Consider the following 18,253-nt stretch of genomic DNA (forward strand, 5'->3'; position numbering starts at 1 on the left):
AGTAAATCTTTATTAAAAAAAAAAAAAAAAAAGAACCAAGAAGAAAGGGTAACTGAATAGAGGGGAGAGAGGAAAGAGGAAATAATGGGAGATGGGGCTAGAAAGGAATTTAGAGAGGTATTGCAGTGGCCAAGGAGGCTATGATAAGGACTAGGAAATTTCTGTGGAGTAAGCTCTGAGCCATGTTCAGTTTAGAGCAGAGTGTGGTCGTGGACTGGCATGCATGAGGAAAGGACTGCCTCTAGCTTTCACATACAGAACTAAGTACCACAGGCAAAGGGCCAGGCAAGGAGATCAGTAAGGAGGTTTTACCAACAATCTTTTACAGGCAAGAAACAGAAGCTCGGGTAAATTGTAACAGCTGACATGATCATGAGATGTTGTGAGCTTTTGGAAACATCTAAATGAAAAGCAGGAAGAAAAGATGGAAAGGAGGGAGAGAGGGAGGAAGGGAGGGAGGGAGGGAGAAAGGGAAGGAAGGAAGAAGGAAGGAAGGAAGGAAGGAAGGAAGGAAGGAAGGAAGGAAGGAAGGAAGGAAGGAAGGGAGGGAGAGAGGGAGGGAGAGAGGGAGGAAGGGAGGGAGGAAGGGAGAAAGGGAAGGAAGGAAAGAAGGAAAAGAGGGAGGGAGGGAGGGAGGGTGGGAGGGAGGGAGAAGGAAGAAAATGGAATGATTCTAAGATTTTAGTCATGGCAGCTGGGAGACTCCAGTTGGCATGCATTTAAAAAAACTGAGAAATGAAGAGCTGTTAGTGAGCGCAGTGTAGAGTGAAGAGTTAGGTTCTATGCATGTTGAGTTTGAGATTATCGCCTAAGACATGAGTATAGAATAGAATACAGGAAAGTCGGACTCTGCAGCCCTATGGCAGGTAGCAGTGGGGAAGAAGGGGATGCTCTGCAAAGAACTGAGAAGGAGCCACGAGGGAGACTGGGGGGTGGGGGGGTCACTTCATTTGCTCATTTGTGTTTTCTGATTTATTAATAAGCATGCCTTGCTTTTGTGATAAAACTTTGTTTCAAAGCATTGCCAAGCAAGAAAACAACAAAATAAGATGCTATGAAAGCACACATTAATGTGTTAATATACACAATATCTGCAATATTGATCTTCATGTCACATTCCTTCACTTCATTTGCATCTGTGTTCAAGTGTGCTCCTCTCCAAGGGGACCTCCTGACCACCCTGTCTATAATAATCCCTGTCTCCTATTTCTCTTTATTCTTTTCCTCTGCATTATTTTCTTTTCATAATAATTAAAAGGACCTTTATTTATCTTTTGTGCATCTCCCACACTAGACAAGAGAGGGACAATACTTTGTACACAGATGAGCCCCCAGCATCAAGAGTAGTGCCTGTCACAGATTGACCTCAAAAATTATTTTTCAATAAAAACAACAATTTGAAAAATGAGTAAATGGGGTGAGCATTTGGCTAGCAGGTATGGCTTCTGCACCCCATCATCATACTACCTGGGTTCAACCCCCAATTCTGGCTCCTGACTCTAGTTTCCTATTAATGCAGATCAAAGGAGGCAACGGTGAGGTAACTGTGTCCCTCCCACACATGTGAAAAAAGCCTTGTGGTCTCACCCTTGTGGACTTAGTTACTTTGCCTTTGAATTCAAAGGATCTCAGTTCACATCTCTAATTAGTCACTTAATACATTTTATGGTAATTTGCTCCTTTCTCTGTTTTTCCCAAGTCTATGTGCTAAAGGCAGACCATGTCTTACTCAACTGTTTCATCCAAGTGTAGCAAATTCTTCAGCTATTTGAGGAATGCTTCTTATTCTATGGTAGGGGGATTCTATATCAGAATAGTTGTTAAGAGACTAATTTTGAAGAACAGCAAGCAAGTGAGATGATACTAATTTCAACATTTTTCCAAAGCGCAAAATGTGAGGTCAACTATAAGAAAAAATGAAGTGGAGCTAGGGTCAGGAATTTGAAGGGAAGTACATGCCACATCTCCAAAGCAGATCTTACTTTCCGTGCCATCTGCTTCCGGCTGCTCTTCTCTGGGTTTCTGTTTAAATTTCATGTTTCCAAAGTGCAGAATGGCTGCAGTGAGTTTATAACATGTATACTTCTCATCAGGAAGAAAGCCCAAGCCATCCATGGCTTCCTGCAAAAACAACAACAAATGCCTTTGTCTTCATTTGCCTAATGATTGCAGTATGCACCTCATCCCTGCTGTGTGTCACACCTCCTCACACTCTGGCTGTGGGCTGGCAGGGATGGGACAGAGTGAAGATGTGACAGCCCTGTTCAAAGCATTGCAAATCAGTCCTATTGTCAGTCACCTGTAGCCTGCTCATCCATTTTAAAAAATAAGAAGGAAAGACTAGCTTGCTTCATTTCTAGTAGGTTCAGAACTTTCCCTCATTGCCTATGACTCGTCTCTTCTCTCCAATAATGATCATTAAATAGCTATAGGAGGTCAGTTATTTTGCTGTTCATGATCATGGCAGAAAGTACTATATTTGCTGGCTTGCTGAGTTCTGTGATATCACATATTCTGACTTTTTTCCAGAAAAGATGCAACTCAAAGATAAATTCAAGGAAGTTTTAAGAAAAGAAAAATCATATTGAAGTGGGCAGGCATACAGGTTAAAATCAATTAGGTCTGTGAGCTGGAAGACCACATCTTCTCCATGCCCCTGTGTGACCTCACGCCCTATCTGATACCTTCACCACGGCCCTGTGTGACCTCATCCCTCTTCCTGGCCACACCTGGGTGCCCACCAGCCAATCAGGTTAACAACTCCAACAACTCCCCTTTGGAAGTGGGTGAAAAGCCTGGACACGGTGTGTCCTGCCGTTCTCTTCGGCCCTGGCCTCTTGCCAGGAGGGGGGCTTGCTGTAGCCCTGCGCCTCTAGGCTTCCTGACCTAGAAGCTCCTCTATGTGGCTGGTTCCTGGGTCTCAGCATGAACCCAGATTTACCTCTCTCTCTTAAATAAAGCTCTCACTCTTCTATGCATCTTTCTCACTAAATAAAGGCTTAAAATGTACCTTGCTGCCTCGTTTATCTGTGCTGGTATTTAGAATTCTTCTCTAAATATTAGGCAAGAACCCTCTCAGGCTTATTAATATTGGGGATTTATTAATAAGCATATGGTGAAATCGTATGGCACCCCAAATTCTGGTAGCATATGTGGTGCTTCTGGGGAACTCGAAGGGGCCACATTTTAGTACAAATTTTAGGGGGTCATCTCCGATTTCAATATCACCATAGAATTACCTCCTAAGGAACTACTGCGCTTAGCATGATGTGCTTTGTCATATTCTCTAATAGGGTAAAAAATGGTGTAATCTTTATAGTGGTTAATTTAAAGTATGTATCAAGAGACAAAAAATACACAATCCTCACCTTTTAATTTCACTGTTAACAGTCTAACAAAAGGTAAATCTGATATACAGAAAAAAATTTTATCTACAGAGATGTCTACCATAGTGTGTGTGTGAGGGGAAGGGAGGAGAGTAGGAAGATCAAAAATATTTGAGTCTAATAATAAGAGAATGGCTCAATAATCAAAAGAACAAATGCCTGATAAAAATTAAACATTCATTTAAATGTTTATGAAGAGTTTTTAATGGCACTTGAAGTACTTATGACTAAGTTGGAAAAGCAAACTCCATATGTGAACCTTAAAGGTATGCAATGTGATTACAATCTTTTACAAAAACCATGTGCTCATCATAATGACTATACAAATGGGATCTCAAATAGATAGAAATAGACTGTAAACATATACATCAGATTAAAAAAAGTACTGCCCACTGAGCTGAAACATCATTCTACTTTTCATGTGGTCTAAAGTTACTATACTAACAACATATGCTTTTACAATAAATAAGAAAACAGAAGCAGCCCTTTAACACACAAGGGAAGCAAGGCCATTTCTTTAGATATTTTATGCAGACTCAAACTCTAAGATGCTTTCTTTCATTTCTCATTGTTATTTGGAGACTTTGCTTTGACAACTAACAATCCTTACTTGTGTGGCCAGCAATTCTTCAATGTCATTCAAGCTCTCCAGAGTAATTACTCCACAGGAGCAAAAGTGAAAGTCAGAGGGATTTGCAGACACCAGGAGCATGTCTACAGTGGGAAAAACATCCATTAGACAGCTTAAAGAAATCCTCAAGGCCTGAGAAAATAATTGACCAATGGTGACACTTTACTCTTACAGCTTATAGCATACTTGTAAACAAGCCCAAATAATATCCAAATTCTAGACCCAAACTTTTGCAATCAATTTTTTCCCTCTAATAACTTGTCCATCATGTGTCCATGCCTCTCAGGAGAACAGGCTGGTGAATTCCAAAGCAGATTCAATTGTAGCAGCTTCAACTGGTATAAGACAAAAACAAAAACAAACAAACAAACAAAAAAACCCAGATAATGTGTGTTGCCAAAACTTTGACACAGGAATTTGACGGAGGTTCATGGCTGAGGGCCCAAGGACAAAATAATGTTTGGTAAAATATTCTGTAGAACAGAGCTGAACTTCAAAGGCTAGGAAGCAGCCAGATCCTGGGGCTTGTACCCAGAAAACCTTAGCAGTGTATCTCTGTCACTTCACAACCTTGCTATCAGAAGTCTGAGAATGAATTTCAAGAGATCTGCAAATCAGCCACTGTGTTCAACATTGCAACTCTGATTTGCCTAGGATTCCGGACATGATCCCCTGGTCAGGAAACTAATGTAGGCTGAAACCAGGGCAGGTTGGCAGCAACACATCATCAACTGACTGACAGATTACATTAACCTCCTGCCCAACACTTGTTCCCAATGAAGTTTCATTCAGTTAATCTTGTTTGTCTGCTTATCTCTCAGTGAAATGAAAATCTATTGTCCTGGACCCTAAATCTCAGGAAAAAAAAACAAACAGAAAATGCAGTTAGTAATAATGAATGTTCTTAGAAGCTTTATTTGCAAATAAGACAAATATCCATGAGTGGTTCAATGAAGTAACTGCAGTATATTGATACAGACAAAAGAATGAACTGTGAATAGATATTCTGAAAAGAAATTTCAAAATCTTGTGTGAAATAAGCCAAGCCAAGCCCCCCCCCCAAAAAAAAACAAGTAGTAGGATTCTTTAAATGGCTCATGGAAAATGCATGCTATGAAAAAAATCTGCATGCATTTCACATTTTTCTTGCACCAAAAATAAATGCATCTTTTAATTCCATTTTCCAGAAACTTTAAAAAATATCCTTGTGTATACAATATAATCCCATTTTATGAAATTCTAGAATATGTCATCTAATCTACATTGCCAGAAAGTATATTAGTGGTTGCCTAGGCTGGGGCTTAAAGAGCTGCAATGAGTGAAAAGGGGCAGGATGGAGGGATTATAAAAGATCATGAAGAAAACTTGAACAGATAACCTGTATTAACTTGACTAAGGGGATAATTTCATACATATATATACATATGTCAATATTTACCAATTGTACACTTCAAACACATGTAGTTCATTTCAGTTCAATAACACTTCAATAAATTTGTTCTATAAAACTTAAAAAGTAAAATTAGCACCTGGCATTGTGGTGAGCAAGGTAAGATATCACTTGCACACTGGCATCCAATAACAGAGTGCCAATTCACATTTTGGGTGCTTCCTGCTAATGTGCCTGGGAAGGCAGCAGATGATGGCACAAGTGCTTGGGAATCTGTGACCCATGTGGGAAACCTGGAGCAGTTCTTGGCTCATGGCTTCAGCCTGGCCAAGACTTGTCTGTTGCAGCCACTTGGGCACTCAATCTGTGGGTGGAAGATCTCTTTTCTCTCTGTGTCTCTCCTCTGTTACTCAATCTTTAAAATTAAATTGGGGTAGGTGTTGTGGCATAGAAGGTAAAGTTGGCACCGGCAATGCCAGCATGCCATATGGGCACAGATTTGAGTCCCAGCTGCTCTACTTCCCATCCAACTCCCTACTAATGCACCTGGGAAAGCAGCAGAGGATAGCCCAAGTCCTTTGGCCCTTGCCACCCATGTAGGAGACCCGGAAGAAGCTCCTGGTTCCTGATTTTGGCCTCGCCCAGCCCTGGCTATTGAAGACATTTGGGGAGAAAATCAATAGATGAAAGATCTCTCTCTCTCTTTCCCTCACTGTCTCTCCCTCTCTCTCTATAACTCTGCCTTTCAAATAAATAAATACATCTTAAAAAATCTTTTAAGAAAATGGGCTCACTCAACAGAAGTACAAGAAAATACATGTATTTTGATAGAAATATAAATAATAAAAATGTATAACTTTAAAAGTGATTTTACATATTTTATTTAATAAATAAAAAGTATATATATTGATGGAATAAGACATGATATTTTGATGAGTACACATTGTAGAATCCATCTAATTATCATAGCCATTACTTCACAAAATTACTATTTTTTATTTGTGGTGAAAGCATTTTAAATAACACTTAATTAGCAATTTTCAGGTGCACAGTACCTTGTTATTAACTAAAATCAAAATATTATAGAAGATGTTTCCTAAGCTTATTCAGCTATTTTAGTTTCCAAATATTTCCTATTTCTTCTCATCACCAATGCTTGACTATAATTCACAATTTTCTTTAAGAATACCTGACCATGCCTGGTCTTCCTTTTTGTACAGGTCACTTCTTTCTCACATTTCAAGAAACTTAAACAAATATTCATATTTACAACACACATCCTCCTACAGCCATCTTCAAAATGCTCTGAAACTCTTTGGCAAAAATGAGTGGAAAGATTTCCCAATCACTTTTAAATGTCTCCCAAAACAATATGACACTAAAAGCAAGTGAACTACAATATTCTTTTCAGACCACCAGATGTCAGCATTTCCATAGTAATTAATCTGAGCAGGGCCTAGGACTCAACAAGATACATGAATTCAGTATGAACATGCATCTTCCATAGCAGACCAAAAGCTTTAGACAGCTCTATTAGCAAATAGAGATCCTCTAAAGAATGTGATGTGATGGCTTCTGGTACCCACATTGAATCCTTTGGGTCAGATGCCCAAATTTTTTGACAAATATTAGATTTCACAGGGTTAAGCAAGGGAAGATCAAAAAACAAGTGTTATTTTTGTTGCTCCAGGTTTAAGTGGAAGGAAAATGAAGAGAAGAACTTCTGCTATTTATATATCCCGTATTACACCCATGGCTGATAATTCTCCAGTTTTCAGATCTTTATCCACCCCGTTGAAGGCATTTTGGAGTTGTACAACAAGTAGGCAAAATACTATCTGATTTATGCTAATAAGCATAATGAACTGGGAGGGGTTTTGCTATCAGTGTGCTAGTCTGTATCTGCAACCTCATCCTACATTCACTCTAGTGGGAGAATTGTTATCCTCAATGCCATATCTCAACTGTAATACCTTTAAAATGCCACTCACAGTCAACACCTATCTTGTTTTTCTTTGAATCTGTCCCCCAGATCCCCCATTGCCATATCTGTTATCTTCGACAACTGTCTGTCATTTCCTACTGGGACTATTACCATTGCTTTTCTCTAAGATTTCTAGCTCCTGATCATCACAGCAGCTTAACTATCCCACACACTGTCACCAATAAATCATGACCTCTTATTACTCCACTCCACATTCACATTCACAATGCACAGACGCAAATGGACATCCTCTCAACTCCCTGAATAACCACCAGAATAAAATCTCCACTATTCCTCCAGGTAAGTGGTTTCTTCCCATCACCTGGGTTTCTTTGCTCCCTGATCTTGCATGTCCTTTTCTTGACATGTATACACTGCTTCTCCTTCTGCAACTTCCTTCCATTCTTCACTCCACCTGATTAAATCTTCATGTTCCCCCAAGCCCCCACTTCTCTGTGAAACTTCCATGGGCCACTACAAACCATGCTAACATCTCCCTCCTGCAACCTTTTGTCTATGCTACACAAGTGACTCTAATATCTTTCCACCAACACACACACCATGCACACTCATTTAATTTTGTTGGGCAGCCCACCCATTTTCAAACATTCTTCTTTCTTTCACTATGAACTTGAAGAAAACTTTTGGCACTTGCTCTCTACAAATAAAAAAGTGCTCAGATGAATACACTGAGTTTTAAAGAGGCTAACAGAATTACTGAAATAAGTGTTTCAGTCCTAGAAGTCTGTCTTCTCTCTTTCATTCTGCAATGATTCTCAGCTCCAGAATCCTACACTTACCATGAAGCTCTTTTTTTCCAGACAGAATTTGATAGAATATATGGTAGTTCCTCTCTCCAGCCTGCTGGAAAATCACTCGAGATTTTTCAAGTAAATCTGCACAATGAGAAATGGTTAAAAATTCACACTTAGAAGTTGTTACAAAATTTAAAAGAAAATAGTCAGTACAATAAGTACTTACAGATATCGATGTCTGCAGAAGACAGCATACCATTGGCACCAAAATGCATTCTGATTAATTTTCCCTGGATGGGCACAGAACACAGTCACCTTCCAAACTTTCCAACCATTACAGTGTCTTCATTATAAAAATATACAAACTACCAAAGAAACTACTTTCCCAAAAGTTAAGAAAAAAATGCAACCTTTGAGATGAGATGGGACCAGTTAATGTCGAGAAACCAGAATGATTGTAGGACTAGCCTTGGTAGTTGGTATAAATAATAGAAACACACCCTTGCTTCTCAAAGAAAATTCATAAGACAGTATCCACTGGGGGCAGAAATCTTTTCCAGAGATGATAATTCCTATATCAGAATGCCAGAGGCAGTTAAATAGGCCTGGCTTCATATATCCTACCAAGATTAAATCAAGAAGATATAGGCAACCTAAGCAGATCCATAACAAGCAATGAAATTGAAGCAGTAATCAAAAGTCTTCCATCAGGGGAAAGTCCAGGACCTGATGGCTTTTCTACTGAATTATACAAAATAGTCTAAGAGGAAGCAACTCCAGTACTCTTTAAATTATTGCAAACTATTGAGCAGGATTGAACTCTGCCTAATTATTTTTATGATGCTAGTGTTACTTTGATATGAAACCAAATATATGACATGAAAACTATAGGCCTATATCTTTAATGAACATAGATGCAAAGATTCTCAACAAAATACCAGCAAATTGAGTAATTGAGTCCAAAATCACATCAAAAAGATCATACATCATAATCAAGTTGGATTTATCCCAGAAATGGAAGGGTGCTTCAACATTTGCAAATCAATAAATGTCATAAATTGCAACAACAGAATGAAGGCCAAAAGCCATAAGGGTCATTTCAAAACATGCAGAGAAAGCATTTGATATATTCAATGCCACTCCATGATAAAAACCATCCAGAAATTAGGTATGCAAAGAATGGTCATTAAAATTATAAAGGCTGCATATCACAAACCAACAGCCAATATAATCTTGAATATAATACTTAGATCTGTGACAAGACAATATTGTCTGCTTTTGCCATTATTATTTAATATAATACTAGAAGTTTTAGCAATTGGGGAGGAGAAAGAAATAAAGAACATCAAAATTGGAAAAGAGAAAGTCAAATTATCTACATTTGCAGATGACATCATGTTATATGTGAAAAAAACTAAAACAATCCACCAAAAAGCTGTGAAAATTGATAATCCATTTCAATAAAGTTGCAGATTGCAAAATAAATACATAAAAATAGATTTTTTGTATGCTAATAATGAACTCAATAAAAGTCAAGAAAGAAATATCACTCACAATAGCCACAAAAAATCAAATATTTGGGAATAAATTTAACCAAAGAAATAAAATATCTCTACAATGAAAATTATCAGACGTTGATGAATGAAGTTATTAAGGACACAAAAACTAGAAAGATATTCCTTCCTCATGGGTTGGAAGAATCAATACCATAAAAATGTCTATAGAACCTAAAGCAATCTACAGATTCAATGAAATCCCTGTCAAAAATACCAATGATATTCTTCATAGAATTAGAAAAAGCAATCCTAACATTCATAAAGAATCACAAAAGAACCAGACTAGCCAAAGCCATCCTGAACAAGAAAAATCAAGCTAGAGGCATCACAATACCTGACCTCATAGCATACTAAAAGGCTATAGTAATTAAAACAGCTTGAAACTGACATAACCTATACTTAGATCAACGGAACAGAAAAGGGAGCCCAGAAATTAATTCACATACATACAGCCAACTGATTTTTGATGAAAGTGCTCAGACCATACTGTGGAATAAAGATAATCTCTTCAAAAATGGTGCTGGCAAAATTTCTACAGTATATATATATATATATATATATACACACACATATATACATATATATAAAGAATATATATATATATAATGTAGATGAATGAAATTAGATCTATACCTCTTGCCATATGTGAAAATCAACCCAAGATGAGTTAAACTCCTAAATTTAAATCCTGAGATTATGAAGTTGCTGGAAAAAAAATGTAGGGAAAACACTTCAAGTTACTTGTGTAGGGGATGACTTCTTGGTTAAGACCCTCAAAGTGCAGGCAACAAAAGCAAAACTAAAAACATAGGACTACATTAAACTCAGAAGCTTTGCAGAGCAAAGGAAACAATCGATAGAGTGAAGACATTCAACAGAACGAAAAACAAATTGGCCAGCACCGTGGCTCATTAGGCTAATCCTCTGCCTGCGGTTCTAGTCCCGGTTGGGGTGCTGGTTCTGTCCTGGTTGCTCCTCTTCCAGTCCAGGTCTCTGCTGTGGCCCGGGAAGGCAGTGGAGGATGGCCCTAGTGCTTGGGCCCTGCACCCACATGGGAGACCAGGAGGAAGCACCAGGCTCCTGGCTTCGGATCAGCGCAGCACGCTGGCCATAGTGGCCATTTTGGGGATGAACCAATGGAAGGAAGACCTTTCTCTCTGTCTCTCTCTCTCACTGTCTAACTCTGCCTGTCAAAAAAAAAAAAAAAAAAAAAAAAAAAAAAAGAATAAAAAAAATTTACAAACCACCTATCTGACAAAAGATTAATCACCAACTTAAAAAAAAAAAAATGGTCATGCCCCGTGGCGTGTTAAGCAGGTTAAGTTGCCACCCCAGCTCCAACATCCCATATGGATGCCAGTTTGAGTCCTGGCTGCTCCATTTCTGACCCAGCTCCCTACTAACGTGCCTGGAAAAGCAGCAGAGGATGACCCAAGTTCTTGGGTTCCTGCAAACTGACACCCAGAAGACCCAGAAGAAGCTCCTGGCTGCTGGCTTTGGCCTAGTCCAGCCCTAGCCATTGCTGCCATTTGGGGAGCAGGTGGATGGAAGACCTCTCTCCATTTACCTCTCCTTTTCTCTTTCCCTCTAATTCAGCCTTTCAAATAAATAAAATAAATCTTTCAAAAAAAAAAAACCCTCAACAATAAAAAAACACCAATCCAGTTGAGAAATGAGTGAAGGAATTCAATAAACAATTCTAAAAGGAAAAAATATATTTGGTCAACAAATACATGAAAAAAATGCTCAATAGCACTAGCCATTAGATAAATGCAAATCAAAACCACAATGAGGTATCACCTCACTCCTGTTAGAATGGCTAAAATCCAAAAAGCAAAGAGTAGCAAATGCTGGAGAGGATCTGGAGAAAGGAGAACATTTTTTTAAAAATTTATATTTTATTTAAGTTATTCAAATTTCATATATTTCCTTTATTGCATTATAGGAACAGAGAGGCACTTCCCCCCCAACATCCCTCCCAGCCATATTCCAACACTTCCTCCCCCTCCCTCTTGTATTTCCACTCTTAATTAATTAGTACACTTGACACTCATATAGTTAATGCTACCCTAAATAAAAGAGTTCAACAAATAATATAAATAGAAAACAAAACAAAGCAAAACAAAACTCTTATTCAATGAAAAAGACAAGAGCTATAAATCATCATTGATTCTCAAAATGTCTATTTCACTTCAATACACTATATTTCATGTACTCTATTCATTACCTCTGATTAGAGAAAACATGATATCTGTATTTTTTAGACTGCGTATTTTACTAAGCATAATGGTTTCCAGTTGTGACCATCTTATTGCAAAAGACAGTATTTCGTTTTTTTACAGCTGAGTAGTACTTTATAGTGTATATATACCATAATTTCTTTATCCATTCATCAGTTGATGCACATCTGGGATGATTCCATATCTTGGCTATTGTGAATTGTGCTGCAATGAACATGGGAGTACAGATAACTTTCATATACTGGTTTATTTTGGTTTGGGTAAATTCTCAGGAGTGGATGGCTGGTAGGTCTATATTCAGGTTTCTGAAGTATCACCATACTTTCTTCCACAGTGGTTGCATCAGTTTATTTTCCTACCAACGGTGTATCAAGGTACCTTTTTCCCCACATTATCACCAGCAGTTTTCATTTGTTGACCTCTGTATGTGGGCCATTCTAACCAGAGTGAGGTGAAAAACTTCATTGTGGTTTTCATTTGCATTTCCCTGATGGCTAATGATCCTGAGCATTTTCTCAAGTGTCTGTTGGCCATTTGGATTTCCTCTCTTGAAAAATGCCTGTTCAAGTCCTTTGCTCATTTCTTAATTGAACTTTTGTTTTGTGTTTGTTGAAATTCTTGAACTCTCTATAGATTCTGGATGTTAACCCTTTATCAGTTGTGTAGTTTTCAGATCTTTTTTCTCATTTTGTGGGTTGCCTTTTCACTTTGCTTATTGTTTCTTTTGCATAGCAGAAGCTTCTCAGCTTGATATAACCCCATTCGTCAATTTTGGCTCTGATTGCCTGTGCTTATGGGGTCTTTTGCAAGAAGTCTTTCCTTATGCCAATGTTTTCTGGGTTTCCCAAATATTCTCTAATGGTCAGGATCATCAGTATCAGGATGTAGATTTAGGTCTTTGATCCATTTTGAGCAAATTTTTGTGTATGGTATAAGGTAGGGGTCTTGTTTCATACTTCTGCATGTGAAATCTAGTTTCCCCAGCACCATATTTGTTAAATAGACTGTCCTCACCCCAGTGATTGAGTTTAGCTCCTTTGTCAAAGGTAAATTGGTTGTAGATCTATGGATTGACTTCTGGATTTTCTATTCTATTCCGTTGGTCTACAAGTCTGTTTTTGTGCCAGTACCAGGCTATTTTGATTATAACCACCCAGTAGTATGTCTTGAAATCAGGTACTGTGATGCTTCCAGCTTTGTTTTTGTTGTGTAAGATTTCTATAGCTATTCAGGGTCTCCTGTGGTTCCATATGAATTTCTTCTAGATCTGCAAAGAATGTCACTGATATTTTGATGGGGATTGCACTGGATCTGTAAATTGTTTTTGGTAGTATGAACATTTTGATGATATTGATCTTCTGATTCATGAATATAGAAGATTTTTCCATTTTTTAATGTCTTTTTCTACTTCTTTCTTTGATTTTTTTTTAATTTTCATCATAGAGATCTTTGAAATCCTTGGTTAAATTTATTCCAAGGTATTTGATTCTTTTTGGAGCAACTGTGAATGGGACTGATCTGCAATTCGGGACATGTTCAAGCTGACTTACCTCAAACGGTAGAGTTAGAAACATACCAGGGGATTCCAATTCAATCCCATCAAGGTGGCATGTACCAATGCCATCTCACTAGTCCCAGTGATCAATTTCTGTTCACAATTGATCATAATGATAGGACTAAGAATCAAAGGGATCACATAAACAAGAATAGTGTCTGCAAATACTAGCTGATAGAATAAAAAAGGGAAAGAACGAACCAACATGGGAAGTGAGATACACAGCAGACCCATAGAATGGCAGATGTCCTAAACAGCACTCTGGCCTCAGAATCAGCCCTTAAGGCATGCGGATCCAGCTGAAAAGCCCATGAGAGTATTTCAGGCATGTAAAGCCAAGACACTTGGGGTGGGGGGGTGGGGGAAACAACCTAAATGAAAGATCTCCGTGAGTGAGATCCTAGCGGAAAGAACAGGTCATCAAAGAAGGAGGTACCTTTCTCTGAAGGGAGGAGAGAACTTCCACTTTGACCATGGCCTTGTCTAAATATGATCAGAGTTGGTGAACTCAGGGGACTTCCATAGCCTTGGCAGCTCATGACAAGAGCCTAGGGTGATTACTGAGGCCATAAACAAGAGTGTCAATTGGTAAAGTCAACAACAGGAGTCACTGTGCACTTACTCCTCATGTAGGATCTTTGTCCTTAGTGTGCTGTACATTGAGATTTAATGCTATAACTAGTACTCAAACAGTATTTTTCACTTTATGTTTCTGTGTGGGAGCAAACTGTTGAAATCTTTACTTAATGTATGCTAAACTGATCTTCTGTATATAAAGAGAATTGAAAATTAATCTTGATGTGAATGGAAGGGGAGAGGGAGTGAGAAAGGGGAGGGTAGCGGGTGGGAGGGACGTTATGGGGGGGAAGCCATTGTAATCCATAAGCTGTACTTTGGAAATTTATATTTATTAAATAAAAGTTAAAAAAAAAAAGTTCTTTCTTAGCCATGACATTGTCTGTGTATACAAAGGCTACTGATTTTTCTGTGTTGATTTTATATCCTGCTACTTTACCAAACTCTTTTATGAGTTCCAGTAGTCTCTCAGTGGATTTTTTTTGGATCCCCTATATGAAGCATCATGTCATCTGCAAATAGGGATAATTTTATTTCCTCCTTTCCAATTTGCATCCCTTGATATCTTTCTCTTGCTTAATGGCTTTGGCTAAAACTTTTAGTACTATATTAAATAGCGATGGTGAGAGTGGGAATTCTTGTCTGGTTCCAGATCCTAGCGGGAATGCTTCTAGGTTTCCCTATTCAATAGGATGCTGGCTGTGGGTTTGTCATAAATTGCCTTGATTGTGCTGAGCAATGTTCCTTCTATACCCAATTTGCTTAAGGTTTTCATCATGGAAGGGTGTTGTATTTTATCAAATGCTTTCTCTGCATCTGTTGAGATAACCACATGGTTTTTGTTCTTCATTTTACTAACGCAATGTAATACATTGATTGATTTGAGAATGTTGAACCATACCTGTATATCAGGGATAAATCCCACTTGGTCTGGGTGAATGATCTTTCTGATGTGTTGCTGGATTTGATTAGCTAATATTTTCTTGAGGATTTTTGCATCTATGTTCATCAGGATATTGCTCTATAGTTCTCTTTCTCTGTTGCATCTTTTTTCTGGCTTAGGAATTAAGGTAATACAGATTTCATGGGAGGAGTTTGGGAGATTTTCTTCTTTTTCAATTGTTTTGAATAGCTTGAGAAGAATTGGAGTTAGTTCTTCTTCAAACGTCTGGTAGAATTCAGCAGAGAAGCCATCCGTTCCTGGGCTTTTCTTTGTTGGGAAGCTCTTTATTATTGATTTAATTTCCATCTTGGTTATTGGTCTGCCTAGGTTTTCTATGTCTTCATAACTTAATTCTGACAGATTGCATGTGTCTAGGAATCTGTCCATTTCTTCTAGGTTTCCAATTTTGTTGGCATACAGCTCTTTGTAGTAATTTCTGATGATTCTTTTTATTTCTGTGGTATCTGTTGTTACATTTCCTTTTTCATCCCCTATTTTATTGATTAGGCTCTTCTCCCTTTTTTGGTTAGTTGTGCCATTGGTCTGTCAATTAGGTTCATTTTTTTCTAAAAAACATTTCTTAATTTCACAAATTTTTTGGATTATTATGTTTTCAATGTTTATTTCTTCTCCAGCTTTAATAATTTCTTTTCTTCTATTAATTTTAGGTTTGTTTTTGGTATTTTTGAGATGCATTGATAGCTCATTTATTTGGTACCTTTCCAATTTCTTCACATAGGCACTGAATGCTGTAAACTTCCCTCTTAACTCTGTGTTTGTTGTATTTCATAACTTTTTATATGATGTACTGTCATCTTCATTTCTTTCTAGAAATTTTTTATTTCTCTTGATTTCTTCTATGACACACTGTTCATTTAGAAGCATGTTGTTCAGTCTCCATGTGTTTCCTTATCATCTAGAGATTACTGAGTTGTTGAAGTCCAGTTTTATTAGAAAGGAGAACACTTATACACTGTTGGTGGGAATGTAAATTAGTTCAGCCACTGTAGACAACAGTGTGGAGATTTCTTAGAAAACTAGAAATAGACTTGCCGTAAGATTCAGAAACTCTACTCCTGAAAGACTTGAACACAGTGAATCAAAGATATACCTGCATTACCACGTTTACAGCAGCATTGTTCACAATACCAAAGTTTAGAATCAACCAAGGTGTTGATGAATGGATAAACAAAATGTGGTATATATTCACAGTGGAATATTATTGAGTTATAAAAAAGAATGAAATTCTACCATTTGCATTAAAATAGATATACCTGGAGGACATCATGTTGAGTGAACTAAGTTGGACACAGAAAGATAATACTGCCATGCTCTCCATTATTGTGGGAGCTAATTTTTCTCAGAAAAAGAAAATCAAAACAAAAAGAAATGTATGCATGTATCAGTATTATGCAAATATAGTTTTGTAAAACTTTGTTTTTTACCTTTATCAAACCAATGGTTAAGAATGCCATACTCCTGTGGATTTAATGATCTCCGATTACTTTAAAATTTACTATATATAGTTGAAATGGTCATTTTTCCATTCAATTATTGTTTATAGCCATCATCTATATTCCCATTAAACTGAGTCTTTTTGCTTTTTACTTGTTAAACTTCTTATTTGGTGAAGTATTAAGTCTTTTTACTATATTGTAAATTTAAAATATGTTATCTCAAAAACTTTAAAAAAAAAGAAAGGGAGAAGAAATGAGGGTGGAATGGAGAAAGGGGGATGGAGGAAGGGAATATCAATATTTTCTTAGAACTGTCTCTATAAATCACACTGATTCTGTTAAAAGCTAATTAAAATTCAAATTTTAAAAATTAAAGACTATGATACTACGCTAAATCATATTACTCACAAAGCGAGAGGAGTTGTCATTTCTCAGAGTTTTGGCATTTCCAAATGCTTCCAAGATCTTATTTGCTTGCCTGATATGATCTTCTAAAGTCCCCTGTAATACATACAGAAGATATACAACTGATGAGATTTTTAGCAGAAATCCTGTGACATGGAAAGTCCTCCAAGCCCACCCTGGTCAAACCTCATTCTTGCTTTGATAACTAGTAGTGAAAAGCTGTTTAAATTTTGGTTATACAATATTATTTTAGAAATGGGAATTAAGAAAGACAGATGGCTGTGAGACTAATATATAATATGAGTGAAAATTAGTAAAAATAGTAAAAAAAATTAGTAAAAATAATGTTAATGAGACTAATACATAATATTCCTATGAACATTCATGGGAGCTCATTTAACTGATTCTCTTTTGGTTGGCATTGGCCTCAGTGGGAAGAGAAAATGATTATTTACAAAATGACCCCCTCCTCCTAAAATACCATAGCCCATCTCCAAACAAATTTTATTCCATATATTTCCCTATTGTTAATCTTCCTCTCCCACATCTTATCCTCACACCTGGAAATTCATCCTAGGATAATGCTCTAGAGTCTTGGCATTATTTGATTATATTTTTCTGTTCTACTGTTCCTAAGCAATCCAGAAGCTCACAATAAGCAGTGACTTATAATAGTCTTGGTCTTGAATTTCAATCTTGAGTGTTCAAGCTGATGAATCAACAGAGATCTCCACATAGAGTAATTTTGAATGACTACCCAGCCCTCACATTGCAACGTGGTTTTCTTGCTTTCCACACAGACTTAAGGATCTATTTTAGAAGGCAGAGCAAGATGCTGCAGGCTGAAAAGGATGCTCAAGTTTTCATTTCACCATAGAGATACCAATTTGAACAGCAATTCATGCACCAAGTCATCTTTAAAGGCTAAGGAAGCCAAGTAAGGACCACAGTGCCGGTTTGGTGTAATGTTAAGAAAAGATGAAGTAAAGAAGACATGAAGGAAAGAGTTGCTGCATCATCTCCTCTACTTCCCAGTTACACACCATGGAGAGAGATGATGCCTCCTACTTGGGGGATGGGAAGGGCAGTAAGTTCAGACCTTAGCCTGAAACTCAGTTCCAGGTTTGCTTATGATGAAACACAGAGCCTGATGGGGCCCCATAGCCTCTACCAACATGCCAGTACTTGCAGACTCAGTCTGGATCCTTCTTAGTCAGGCAACCAAGGAACCACCTCCAGTACCCCCCTCCCCAACTCTAGCATACAACAAACCAAAACTCCAGTCACTGGGGAGTAAGGTGGGAAAGCACATTTAAGATTTTGCTTTGAAGCTGAGATCCAGGTCTTCTGCAGTGAGATACAGCATTAGATAAAG

At 37.6% G+C, this 18,253-nt stretch overlaps 1 protein-coding gene across 1 annotated transcript in view; it reads right to left on the bottom strand.

Moving 5' to 3' along the window:
* Positions 1-18,253, bottom strand: part of MYH15 (myosin heavy chain 15) — a 221,029-nt gene that overhangs the window by 178,063 nt on the left and 24,713 nt on the right. Inside the window, exons 7-11 of the mRNA XM_070072033.1 lie at positions 16,882-16,974; positions 8,373-8,436; positions 8,192-8,287; positions 3,997-4,100; positions 1,983-2,121 (exon numbers count right to left, since the gene is read on the bottom strand). Coding sequence (XP_069928134.1) covers positions 1,983-2,121; positions 3,997-4,100; positions 8,192-8,287; positions 8,373-8,436; positions 16,882-16,974 — 496 coding nt within the window. The remainder of the gene's footprint in view (positions 1-1,982; positions 2,122-3,996; positions 4,101-8,191; positions 8,288-8,372; positions 8,437-16,881; positions 16,975-18,253) is intronic.

This window comes from Oryctolagus cuniculus, chromosome 4, assembly GCF_964237555.1.
Source record: "Oryctolagus cuniculus chromosome 4, mOryCun1.1, whole genome shotgun sequence".
Taxonomy (NCBI): Eukaryota; Metazoa; Chordata; class Mammalia; order Lagomorpha; family Leporidae; genus Oryctolagus; species Oryctolagus cuniculus.